This window comes from Panthera uncia, chromosome B4 (assembly GCF_023721935.1).
Source record: "Panthera uncia isolate 11264 chromosome B4, Puncia_PCG_1.0, whole genome shotgun sequence".
Classification (NCBI taxonomy): domain Eukaryota; kingdom Metazoa; phylum Chordata; class Mammalia; order Carnivora; family Felidae; genus Panthera; species Panthera uncia.
Window position 1 is genome coordinate 88,055,136 of NC_064809.1, and position 13,309 is coordinate 88,068,444.

Here is a 13,309-nt window from a genome sequence, read left to right on the forward strand (position 1 = left end):
ATCTTCAAAAATTCTACTTTATAATACTGTAGAACTCTGTATACTATATAGAACGTTTGTGGAAGTAATGACCTGTTTTAGACCTTAATACTCTATTACATCTTTAATGAGATTTTAAATAAATTATCAATTGTTTTTTTGAAAATGTGTATTCATAAAGGGAATGGTTTTACTGTATTCCAGATAGTAAGTAGTATTAACGTGGGAAAGGAAAACAAAATGGGAAAATAACCACAGATATCCTTTCTTACCCTTATTATTTTATAACTAAAAGTTTTAAGTTCTTTGTTCCTGCATATAATTAGCTTATTAGAGTAGGTGTTCTTGTTAATTTGAACCATTATGTTCATTTTTAAGGATAATTAATGAAGGCAGTAATGCTACTTATAATATCTTCAGCCTTCTAAAATTCTTATGTTTAAAATATACAGCTAATAAACTTGGAAATTTGTTTTTACGTTATTTGAAACTTACATGTATAGTCTAGCCTTCAAAGTTCTATGTAATAAAGCAAAAATGTCATTATATCTTGCATATTGTTGTAATATAGGCCGAAGAACATATAAATACAGGAAAATGCAAAATGTATATTTCATTGATTTTTAAAAATACCCATGTCTTATGATTTCATTTGTATGTGGAATCTAAAAAATGAATGAATAAAACAGAAACAGACCCATAAATAGAGAACAAACTGGTGGTTGTTAGATGGGAGGTGGGTAGGAGGATAGGCAGAATGAGTGAAGGAGTGTGGGAGGTTCAGGCTTCCAATTATGAAGTGATGAATAAGTTGTAGGGTTAAGGGGCACAGCCTAGGGAACATAGTCAGTGGTATTATAGTGGTATTGTATGGTGACAGATGGTAGCTGCACTTGTAGCGAGCATAGCATAGACTATTGGGACCACATCAAAATGAAAAACTTCTGCAAGTAAAGGAAAGCAATCAACAAAACTACAAGGCATCCTACAGAATGGGAGGAGATATTTGCAAATAACATATGTGATAAAGGATTAGTATCCAAAATATATGAAGAACTTCTAAGACTCAACACCCCAAAACCAAACAATTCAGTTAAAAACTGGGCAGAAGACATGAACAGACATTTTTCCAAAGAAGACATTTGATGGCCAACAGACACATGAAAAATGCTAAACATCATTCATTATCAGAAAAATAACAGATGAAAACTACAGTGAAATATCACCTTACACCTGTCAGAATGGCCAAAGTCAACAACACAAGAAACACGTGTTGGCAAGGATATGGAGAAAAAGGAACCCTTTTGCATTGTTGGTGGGAATGAAAACTGGTGTAGCCACTGTGAAAAGCAGTATGGGGTTCTTCAAAAAGTTAAGAATAGAACTACCCTGTAATCCAGCAGTCTCATTACTGAGTATTTACCCAAAGAATATAGAGACACTAATTCAGAGGGATACAGGTATCCCTGTGTTTATAGCAGCATTATTTACAATAGCCAAATTATGGTAACAGCCTCAGTGTCCATCGATTGATAAATAGATAAAATGGGAAATACACACACACACACACACACACACATATACATACAGATTTTGTGTGTGTGTGTGTGTGTGTGTGTGTGTGTGTGTGTGTGTGTAATGGAATGAAGAATGAAATCTTGCCATTTGCAACAACATAATGGATGTGGAATTATATATAATGCTAAATAATGCTAAATGAAATGTTTGTCACAGACAAGTACCATATAATTTCACTCATACGTGGAATTTAAGAAACAAAACAAATGAACAGAGGGGAATATGAAAGAGACAAACCAAGAAACAGACTCTTAACTGTAGAGAACAAATTGATGGTTACCAGAGGGGAGGTGGATTGGGGAGGTGGGTGAAATAGGTGATGGGGATTAAGGAGTGCACTTGTGATGAGCACTGGGTGATGTATGGAAATTTGAATCCTTGTATTATACACCTGAAACTAATATTACATTGTTAACTAACTGTAATTAAAATAAAAACTTAAAAAAAAAACCCTACACATTACAATGAGTGCAATGTCTCCAACTCCATGGATAACCCATATTAATCCTGCTTTATGGATTTTCAAGGCCCTCTATAGCTTGTGCTTTTTAAATCCTGATTGATGCAGTATAAACTGAAATTAAGTTCTCTTGATGTTCCTTCATCAGTTTTTTTTTCTTCTCTAATTTTAGAGCAAATGAATATGAGTTTTGATTTTTAGTTATACACCAGGTGATTTCTAGCAGTGTAATTATAACAATTAAAACCGTAATTGACTGAAATTATTTTAGTATAATTTTATTGTATGACATTTTAAAGCAATAGTAATGCTTAAAAATCACTGAAAAATTTTTTTAGTCGTTATTCATGAGTAAAATTTTTATAGTTATATTTAATTGCATGTTGTCTTACTTTAAGCATTAGCTATTTAGCTCTTAATGATCATCTCCAAATTCATAGTATTACCTTGAAGTGATCTCATCTATAAACCATTTGTCAGCTATTATACTTACATTGGCTACAAATTTTTTGATATTTATAAATAATGATGAAAGATTACACTTTTTTTTTTCAATAACAGGTAGTTTGTATTTCTCTTTACCATCTAAAAACATCCTGGTAGTAGTTACGCATAAGTAATGATGCCTAGTAAGATTTGTTCGGCTTCATAAAGCTTCCTGTATTTTCAGATTTGATACATTAAAAAAAACTCGCCAGTTTCATATCAGGAAGTAAATTGTACTGATCAAATGTAAACCTTAATTTCCAATGCTATTAAAGAATCTGTTGATAAAATGCAACAGCTATTACTTACAAAATTCTTTTTAAAATGTTTTTAAAAATGACTTCTTGGGGCATCTCAGTGGTTCAGACGGTTAAGTGTCCGACTCTTGATTACAGCTCGGGTCATGTTCTCATGGTTTGTGAATTCGAGCCCCATATCGGGCTCCTCTCTGACAGCATGGAGCCTGCTTGTGATTTTGTCTCTCCCTTTCTCTGCCTCCCCCGTGCTCTCTCGCACTCTCTCTCAAACTTAAAAAAAAAAAAAAAAACTTTCTAAAAATAATGTCTTTTTACTGCTGTTTTTAGAAGTTCATTCTTTGCACTTCAAAAAGTACATAAAATATATTGAATAGAATATAAGCTCCATGAACAAGGAAGTTTGACTGTTTTGCTTAGTGCTATCTCTCTGGGTTTTAGCACAGTACCTGGCACATAGTGGACCCTCAATAAATATTTATTGATTGGAAGAATTTTCAAGGGTATTTATTATAGTGTTATTTGATACATTAAAATAATCGGTAACACTCTAAATGTTCATTAATAAGAGGTTGATTAAAGTATAAAATAACCAGCCATAGACTAGAACACTATGTTGCTGGAAAAAAATAGGGTCGTTCCATGTTTGGTGATATTGACACAATAATACTTCATTTTGTGATAAAAGCAAGTGGAATAAACAGTACATATAATGTGATACCACATTATTTTAATTAAAAAATACATAATATACCTATGCACAGCAGTTCTTAAACTTTATGGTTTCATGACCCTTTTGCATTCCTCAAATTACTGAGGACCCTATGTGGCTTTTGTCTGTGGGATATATATACATAGATAGATTTAGATATATATTTACCTTATTAGAAATTTAAGCAAAAAAATTAAATTTACTTATTCTTTTAAGAATAATGAACTTATTACACGTTAACATTTAACAATGTATTTTTATGAAAAATAACTAATTTATCCAAAATAAAAACATTTAGTGATAGTGGCATTGTTTTGCATGTGTGCAAATCTCTATAATCTTTAATGTGTAGCTTAATAAAACTATACTGGATTTTCGTATCTGCTTCTGTATTCAGTCTATTGTGATGTTTTGGTTGAAGTATGTCAAGAAAATCTAGCCTCATATAGATATGTAGTCAAAACAGGGAAAAGTATTTTAATACTCTTTCCAGATAATTGTAGATACTCTTCTTTGATACTGTACCAAAAGTCTAAGTAGTAGTTTCTTAAAGATTAGTTGCAGTGTGCAATGTGAAACCATATCGGTGATTTTTGTTTACTCTGTCTCTATAGTCCTTTTTCTAGGTTACACGTAGAACAGATAGATCCTTTACCTGTGCAAGACTTTACGACTCCTGCATTGGTCATTTGGAAAATACTGGTTTGTAGGTTATGCAGATCTTCCCAGTGTTTGACACCTTTCATTATGCCATACCCCAAAGTCGCATTCATTAATATTACACCAGTCTCATTGCAAAGGTCTTTAAGTACTGCAAGGGTGTCAAGCTTATAGTAATGGATGCAACTTTTTCCAGATTTTGCTTTTGACATGAAAGCTTGAATGTCATCATTGGTAACAAAGTCAACTGTTTTTCTTGAGTTGACAGGCCTGCTTCATTCATTTGTTGAGAAAATGTCAGTGAAACAGCCAACTCTGAATAGTTTGCCATTTGTTCATCTAAAAATAGTATTCCATAAAAAAATTAGCTCATCCACTCTTACCACAGTGATACTTAAAAGACAAATTACTTTAAAAAAAAAAATCCTCCAAAACTGTAAATGTGAAAGAACCAAAAAGAAAACATAAAAAAATATTAATACTGCTTATCTTAGGATGGTGGGGAAATTGTGACTTTTTTTTTCTCCTTTTGTTTTTCTGTAATGAATAATACATTTTTGTTATGTAATATAGTTTCAAGTGTTATATAAAAATGAAAGTATGGTATTTATAGTATAGCTTACACAGAGTCAAAAGAATGTAAATGACTAAGAATAGTTAGTTATTTTCTCCATTTTTCTTATTAGGATTTAGGCCCTGAATATGAAGATATATTTAATATTTCTTTGAAGTGGATTTTAAAAAATGGAAAAGATGTTGGAATAAGGTAAAGGATTTAATTTCCACTTTGGCCATTTTGTAGTATAAGTAGTGATTTTGGCTCTAAAGTCTCCTTAATTATTTTTAAATAGGTGTGTTGGTTATGGCCCCGAGGAGCAATTGAAAAATATAACTGATGTGCAGTTTTTACAGTCCACAAGACCACAGATGTCTTTCTGGTGTCGTTTTCGACGTGCTTTTATTACTGTCACCCACAGGTTATTGTTGTTATGCTTAGGTAAGTTGTTGGGGTGAGAAAGAAGATACATGATAGTGTAGAATTTTTGTGTCTGTATTTTACCAGTTGAGAATTTACTTCTGTGGTAGTTTCCCGTTATAAATCACATCGAGAAGTCTTCATTAAGGTATAATAACAGTGACTTTTTTTATACATATTGTCAGTATTAATCTAAGGACTTAGAAATCAGTATTATAAGGGAAGTTGGAATAAAACTTTATAAGAATGTCAGGAAAAGCAAGTATGGTGCATAAACAGAAATCTTAAGAAAATAGAACAGGAAAATTTAAAAATTAAGCTTATTTTTTATTTTTTATTTTTTATTTTTTTAATTTTTTTTTTTTTTAACGTTTATTTATTTTTGAGACAGAGACAGAGCATGACCAGGGGAGGGTCAGAGAGAGAGGGAGACACAGAATCTGAAACAGGCTCCAGGCTCTGAGCAGTCAGCACAGAGCCCTACGCGGGGCTCGTCACATACCGCGAGATCGTGACCTGAGCCGAAGTCGGACGCTTAACCGACTGAGCCACCCAGGCGCCCCGCTTATTTTTTAAATAATAAAATATTATAAATTAAGTTCATTAAAATTCTTTTTGATTTAAAAAAATATCATTTACCTTGGATTCCTGGATTTTCTATGACTGTTTTGATTGATTATAGGAATTTATTTTTCTAGGTTTATTTTTGAGAGTGAGTGAGCAGGGGAGGGACAGAGAGAAAGGGAGAGAATCCCAAGCAGTCTTCCTGCTGCCAGCGTGGAGCCCAACTCCAGGCTCAATCTCACGAATCATGAGATCATGATCTGAGCTGAAATCAGGAGTTGGACACTTAACCGACTGAGCCACCCAGGCTCCCCGTTTATAGGAATTTAGAAGATACTTATTTTTTTCTTTTTTCTGCTCAAGTCCTTTAAAAATAATTTACTTAAAGTCAGGTGTAGTATATTTACAGTCTTAGAAAACTCACTTTTCTAATAGCTTAATGTGGCAAAGGAAAAAGTTTGTGAGATGTGGTTACATTGTTTTTAAAAAAAATAGAATTTAAATGTTGAGTTGTCAACATAATGGAAGAGAGAGTTTTTCTAGAGAGATTAAGTGAAACTCAGGAAAATGTTTAACACCAAATTGGTCTATGTAATAGTAATTATGTAGCTAATTCAGTCCACTGTTTTGAAGGCCCATTCCATTATACCATTATAGCAGTTAAAATAATTACTGTAGAAACTGTCCTAAGAGTTCTCTTTCTTTGCTGTGTTTTGTTAACATCAGATTTAACGATTAGACCAATAACTTCAGATTGCAGTGACTTAATTGAATGCCACTGACCACAATTTTTAAAACACAAAATATGTAAATATTGCAGGTGTAGTGATGGTTTGTGTCGTTCTGCGTTACATGAAATATCGCTGGACAAAAGAAGAAGAGGAAACAAGACAGATGTATGATATGGTGGTGAAGATAATAGGTATAAGTATTTGAAAAGATCGAAACTATTTCTAGAGTAGTCATGTGAAAAATTACAACGTGATGTCCATTGATTCATTTGTAAATTTGTTTATTTTCAGATGTTTTACGAAGTCATAATGAAGCTTGCCAGGAAAATAAAGACTTACAACCTTACATGCCTATTCCACATGTGCAAGATTCCTTAATACAGCCTCATGACAGGTGTGTTCAAAATCTTGTGAGTCAAAGTAGATCTGAATGTTGGTATCTTCTGAAATCGTGATAATTATATTGAGAGTTGGGGCCCTTTTCAAGTAGACCTGCTTTACTTTTGTACTTTAAACTCTCCTTTCTTTCTAAATTCCCTGTCTTGTCCTCCTAATTTTGAGTGGCCTGATAGACAACTGGATTTCCAAATCATTATCACTTCTATACATTTTTGATTCTTTGTTGTCAGTTTTCACCTTATTTCCGTTAATTTCATCTTGATAAAGAAACAGAGATAGACAATAGCCAGTGATGTTTTACTAATAATGCCTTAAATATTTTGTTGTTAATGAAGCTTTTTAAATAAAAATACTACATAATAACTTCTTGAAAATAAAAGATGATTCCATATCCTAAAGCAGCATTCTTCACTGTTAGCAACACCTCAGAATCATCAGTGGACTTTGGGGGGAAAAATTACTGATGCTTATGTTCTACCTCTGGAGATTGACATTCAGTAAATCTGAGATGAGCTTCAAGCATCTAAATCTTTTTTGAAAAAAACTTCATAAGCAGCGATCAGAAAAATCAGAGTTAATAATAACCATTATCTAATACTTGAAAATTACAATAACCAATTACTAATACTTGAAAAAGATGACAAGCCAAGATGATAGTACATTTGTCATTTTGTTCACATGATAGGAAAAAGATGAAGAAAGTCTGGGATAGAGCTGTTGACTTCCTTGCTGCTAATGAGTCTAGAGTTCGCACAGAGACACGAAGAATAGGTGGTACAGATTTTCTAGTTTGGCGCTGGATCCAGCCTTCTGCCTCCTGTGACAAAATATTAGTAATACCTTCTAAAGTATGGCAAGGTCAAGGTATGTATTTTTAAACAACAACAGAAATAAACATCAGTTTTTCTAATTTTTTCAGCACGTAAAAGTGTTACATGTTTATTTACTTTTAATTTAATTTAATTTTTTTTAAATATATGAAATTTATTGTCAAATTGGTTTCCATACAACACCCAGTGCTCATCCCAAAAGATGCCCTCTTCAATACATGTTTAAAGGAAAATAGTACCATTGAAAGATACATGAAGGCAACGCTCCCTTTGCAGTTTCATCCCATAGAAGGAATTCGTGTTAGCTTCTTTATATACTTCTACTTTCCTCCTTGCAAATATAAACATAAGTGGTTTATCTTTACTATAATAGAACACTATATACATTACTTTGAGTTTTTCCTTTTTCACTTACAGCAACTTAGTATTGTAGATCTAAGTATATTCTTTTCCCCTAATTTTTATGCAGATAAGACATAATTTCTGTTTTACATATGTATAAAACATATATAAGTGAAACATAACTTTTTAACTGCTCTCTTTTCTGAGTTTTGCTTGCCTCCCTCTTTTTTATTAAGACTCCTCTACTTGCATATCCCTTGTGCCAAGTAGCTTTTGTGGCTATCTTTCCATATTGTTCTTAAGGCTTGCATAGCTACAAAAACAGGTATATGTAAATATATAGGAGAGTCTGGTGATTGGTTGCCTTAGGTACCCAAACCTCTATTAGTGATGACTGTTACCTCACTTGAATTTTTGGATGGTTAGTTGCAAAAATTAAATCTTGTTGGTTTAATGTGCATTTCAAAACTAGTCGTGAGTTGAGTTTCTTTAAATCTCCTTGTTGGATAAAAGCATATTTATCAATGTTTGCTAAACACAGTATTTATGAGAAAGTTAAGTTGTTTTGATATTGAAAAAAAAATCCAATCACTCTGTTCTCTAATTTTCACTGTTAAAGAGCTTGAATCATAATAATAATAATGATAGTCTTCAATAATCATGGCATAAAAACGATGCTTTGATGATGCCAAAGATGACACTAAACAATAAACTTTTTGTTTTAAAAGGTGTCTGCGGAAGGGTCTTATGAAATGAAAACAGAATGCAAAGCCAGTCAGATCAGATTACCTTAGTGCCTGCTGTAATGGTTACGAATTCTCAGTCTAATTTCTTCATGTAGCTAGCAGTTGGTGCTTATGTATGCATGTGATGTTCTAGAAAAGGCCATTATTTTGTTCATGTGAATTTATTATAGTTGTCTTATTTTTATTTTGTTTACTTATTTGAAGTTTATTTATTTTGAGAGAGAGACAGCATGAGTAGGGGATGGGCGGAGAGAGAGAGAGAGAGAGAGAGAGAGAGAGAAAGAAAATCCCAAACAGGCTTCATACAGTCAGCGCAGAGCCCCATGGGGGGCTCACACTCACAAACTGTGAGATCATGATCTGAGCTGAAATCAAGAGTCAGATGCTTAACCAACTGAGCCACCTTGGTGCCCTTTTAGTTGCATTTTTAAAATATGAGATTTTCAAGATGAATCTAAAGACAGTTTCTTGACCTAGATAATCCAAGTTCTTATAAGTTAGTAGGGGGGAATGACAGATTCTTAAGTGCGTTGAATTGGATGCTCTATATCTAGAATTTAAAACCTCAAACTATTTTCATTTTATTTTCTTTAGATAGGAAAAGACTGCATAAGTGTGATATAAGACAACTTTAGGTCAGTTATATTAGTTGTAAAACTCAACTTGAATTGATAGAATAGTTTTAAAATGTCCTGCTACTTTGTTTCATCAGGGTTCTTCTCGTGTAGTATATGTTTATAAACTATATGCCAAATACTGAGCTATCTTAATTTGAATACTTCTAAATGCACAATGTAAAGACTTATAAACTCAATCTCTCTTTACTTGACAGTTACAAGTCAAGTAATCCCTTGAAAGGGATTGAGAGTAAAAATAATATGCCTGTTGCTTAGTTAGCAAATAGAAAAAAAATATAATGGCTGAGATTGTTATTCTGAAGGCAGAAAATCTTGGGGTAGAACCTAGTAGCCATTTGCTTAAGTATATCCATTCAAATTTTTTGGAGGGTTGTGATGATAAAAGTTGATAGACTCCTAGCAAGAGAGATTTGAGTTCAAGAGAATTTGATCATAAAAGAATTTGTTACAGAAGCTGAATAATGAGAAGTTGGTGGGATACTTCTTAATGATAATTACCTGTATCACCTCACTTAAGAACATATAGCCCTAATAAAGAAAGAATTTCGTTTTAATATTATATTTTATGCCATTAAATGTGTAGTCTAAGTATAATTTAAATGACTGACTTATCTTATTGAAGATATTAATACATAAACTAAATTTTGCTTTCACTTAAATGTATCTGAACACAAATGTACTTTAAGTAGTGCTATAGAGTGGGGGTGGGGCAGTTTGGTGGTGGTTTATGTAAAAAGATAGTTTAACTTATTAACAGGCTTAATGTTTATCCTTTTATGAATACTGTGGTTTAATTAAAAGGTACATGGCTGGAGGGTTGGTAATTATAGTAGTCTTTTGAATTCACTCCCACTATAAGCTGTTGTCATTTCATAGTATTTTTTCCAAGTAATTGTTACTTAATGAACCTTATTGAATTTTTAGTTCTCTTCCTAAAGGATTGTTAAGTATAGATTGGATTCTTACATAGCAGTAGTATCTCTAATGATATTTTAAAGCACTAGTTAAAAATCAAACCATACCTGCTGGAGAGAATTATTTATGTTTCCAGCAGATGGAGCCTTCAGAATAAATAGCATTCATTTGAAGGATCCAAACATAATTCTTGAGGTATTTGAAATGTATCATTTGGTAACCACTATCTCTCTGCTTGTACCAGGAGGTGATTACAATTTAGTTAGGGAGACAAAGCATATATCTTAAAAATCACTTGGATCTTCATGATTACTTTGTGACTAGAATTGACCAGGAATAGCTTCTCCCAGAGCTATTTTGTGGAAACTTGGGTCTAGACTAGGATAAGATGGTATTAATGCTTCCATTTTCTCTGGTTCATTCCCTGCTGGCCCAGGCCAGTATTGGAATTTCAAGGAAGTCAGATGGCCTACAACTGAAAGGTCATCAAGAATACCACCTATACACTCTGCCAGAGAAGTCTAGGTGGTGCTGGAAGGTTCATAGGCTTTCTTGATCTGGGGTTTGGCAAAGATTTTTCATGTACAGTGGCCTTTCCCCCACCCCTTATCAAGCACTTGTAGGACATTCACACCCCAGACATTTCTTTTCACTAGATACTTCTGAAATCTTTCATTAATTTATTTTTTTCTTACAAGTTTTTATTTAAATTCCCTTTAGTTAACATGCAGTGTAATATCAGCTTCAGGTGTAGAATTTAGTGATTCATCACTTACATACGACACCTGGTGCTCATCACAACAGGTGCCCTCCTTGATCCCCATCACTTATTTAATCCATTGATACACTCTGGTCTTTAGCCATAAACTCATCCTTTCAACTTTCTTGCTTTATATATATATTTGTTTGTTTTGTTTTTTGTTTTAAACTTCCCATACTCTCCAATTCTTTGATATACCTACTTTTTCCAGTTTTTCAGTCTTCCTCCTGGCTTTATTTCTTTTCCTGTCCATCTTAGTTTCCACAACCCATCATTCCAATCCTTTTCTTGCTAGTACCCTTAAGTCATCACCTATCCCTCTTAGCCTGGTAAATTCCAACCAAGGATGAAACTGTTTTGTCTATGTGCAGGTAGCTGAGCACAGCGGGGAAAAAGTCATACAGTTTTGCAGACTGGTATGTCATAAATAATCAACCTCAGTTGGGCCTTCAGCACTACCTGACTTTCATGTTCTTAAAATATTTTACCAGGTCACTTCACTTTCCTGCTCTGCTCAGTAACAATTTTAGATTTCTTTCCATCTTGTCAAACCTTTGCCTTTCTCTCCTTTCAGTTGATGACTCGAATAGAAGCAATCACATAGTCCCTGCCTCAACGTTCTACCACCAACTCAGTAAAATTGCCAGAATCCACACTCACCCTCACCGCCTATTGCATTTGAAGAGTTCTCTCACTTAACAAAGACCTGAGCCCTTCCCTCTATAGGGAAGGGGATCTAAGCCCTCAGGGTTCCATTCCCTCCAGTCTTCTCAAGCATCTTCTCTCACTGTGTTCTAAACCCCTGCCTCTCCTGGACCTTTTCATCAGCACTTAAACATGCTATATAGTCTCTCTCATCTTTAACACACATTGTTAGAGTCTACACTGTTCTGTAGCTATCACTCTGTCTCTACCCATTCACAGCCACATAGCATTAGTTTACTGTACTCACTGTTTTTACTTTTTCACTTCCCATTTATTCTTCAGCTGATTCTAATCTGTTTTCCATCCCTGACATTCCATGGAAACAGCTCTCAGACATTCATATTGCTAAACCCATTGGACATTTTTCTTTTCTGTCCTTACTTTACTTAACAGTGTTAACAATTGAGGCTGCTTTAAAACTTTCTCTGTTTGGTTTTGGGGATGCCACTTTCTACTAGTTTTCCTGCTACTTCTGACCATTTGTTCAATCTTCTTTTCCAAATTTTCTTCTTTTCCTGGACCTCTAAAGTGTTGGAGTTTCTCAAGGCCAGTGTCTTTTCTCATTCTACCTGTCTTCCTAGATGATCTCACGATTTATATCTTGAATTAAGTCCTATGGTTTTCAGAGTTTTATACCCACCTGTATACCACCTACTACTAGGATATGGACACCACAAATTGAACATGTGCATGAATTCAGTAACTTCTCTTGCCAAACGGACCTCTTCCCCCGGTGTTCTTGGTCTAATTAATGATACCCCTTCTCAGTTGGTTCTGCCATAAACCTGGGGGTCATCCTTAATCTCTTCCTTACCTCCCATGTATAGTTTTTAAACAAGTCGTGTCAAATCTACTCCGTATGTCCTGAGTCTGTCTACTTATTTCCATCTGCATTGCTGGCCTATCTTACCCACGTTAGTATCCTCTTTCTCTTAAACAACTATGGTAACTTTCTAACTGGTCTCCTTGCATTCGCTTTTGTTTCCACCTAATCGATTTTCCACATAACAGTCTACTTTTAAAAATTATAATTTTAAAAGATAGATCTCATCATATTATTCCTCTCCTTAAAAAAAACTTGAGTGACTTTCTATTGGTCTTACGGCAATGTCTAAACACTTTAGTGTGATCTTCATGGTTCTCAATAATCTGACCTGTCCCTGTTAAGGTTTATCTTTCTATTGTTCCTGCTCTAGCTACAGTGGCTGTCTTTTAGTCACTTGACTGCACTGAGCTCCTTCTTGCCTGGGGCTGTATATAAGCTATCACATTTGCTTGAAATGCCCTTTATACTTCTCTTCACTCTGTCTACTTATATTACTTTTTGGGTCCCAGCATAAATGTTACTTCCTCAAGTGTTACACTTCCAGACTACCTAAGTTACTTTCACAGCTTCCTGTATTCTTCTTTCTTAAGATTTGCCACAATAACGGATTTTTTTGACACGGTTTCTCATCTGTCTCACCCACTAAACTGCAGACTCTGTGATAGCAATGATTGTCTCTCTTTGATTTACCTTAATATCCAGGGGTCTGGCTCCTAGGAAAAGCATGCAATGAATATGTTTTGAATGA

General features: G+C 34.0%; 1 protein-coding gene across 2 annotated transcripts in view; it reads left to right on the forward strand.

The window, feature by feature from the left end:
• Positions 1-13,309, forward strand: part of LEMD3 (LEM domain containing 3) — a 67,674-nt gene that overhangs the window by 47,879 nt on the left and 6,486 nt on the right. For both annotated transcript variants that reach the window (XM_049625914.1, XM_049625913.1), the window contains exons 5-9: positions 4,816-4,895; positions 4,981-5,126; positions 6,490-6,591; positions 6,692-6,794; positions 7,485-7,663. In XM_049625914.1, coding sequence (XP_049481871.1) covers positions 4,816-4,895; positions 4,981-5,126; positions 6,490-6,591; positions 6,692-6,794; positions 7,485-7,663 — 610 coding nt within the window. The remainder of the gene's footprint in view (positions 1-4,815; positions 4,896-4,980; positions 5,127-6,489; positions 6,592-6,691; positions 6,795-7,484; positions 7,664-13,309) is intronic.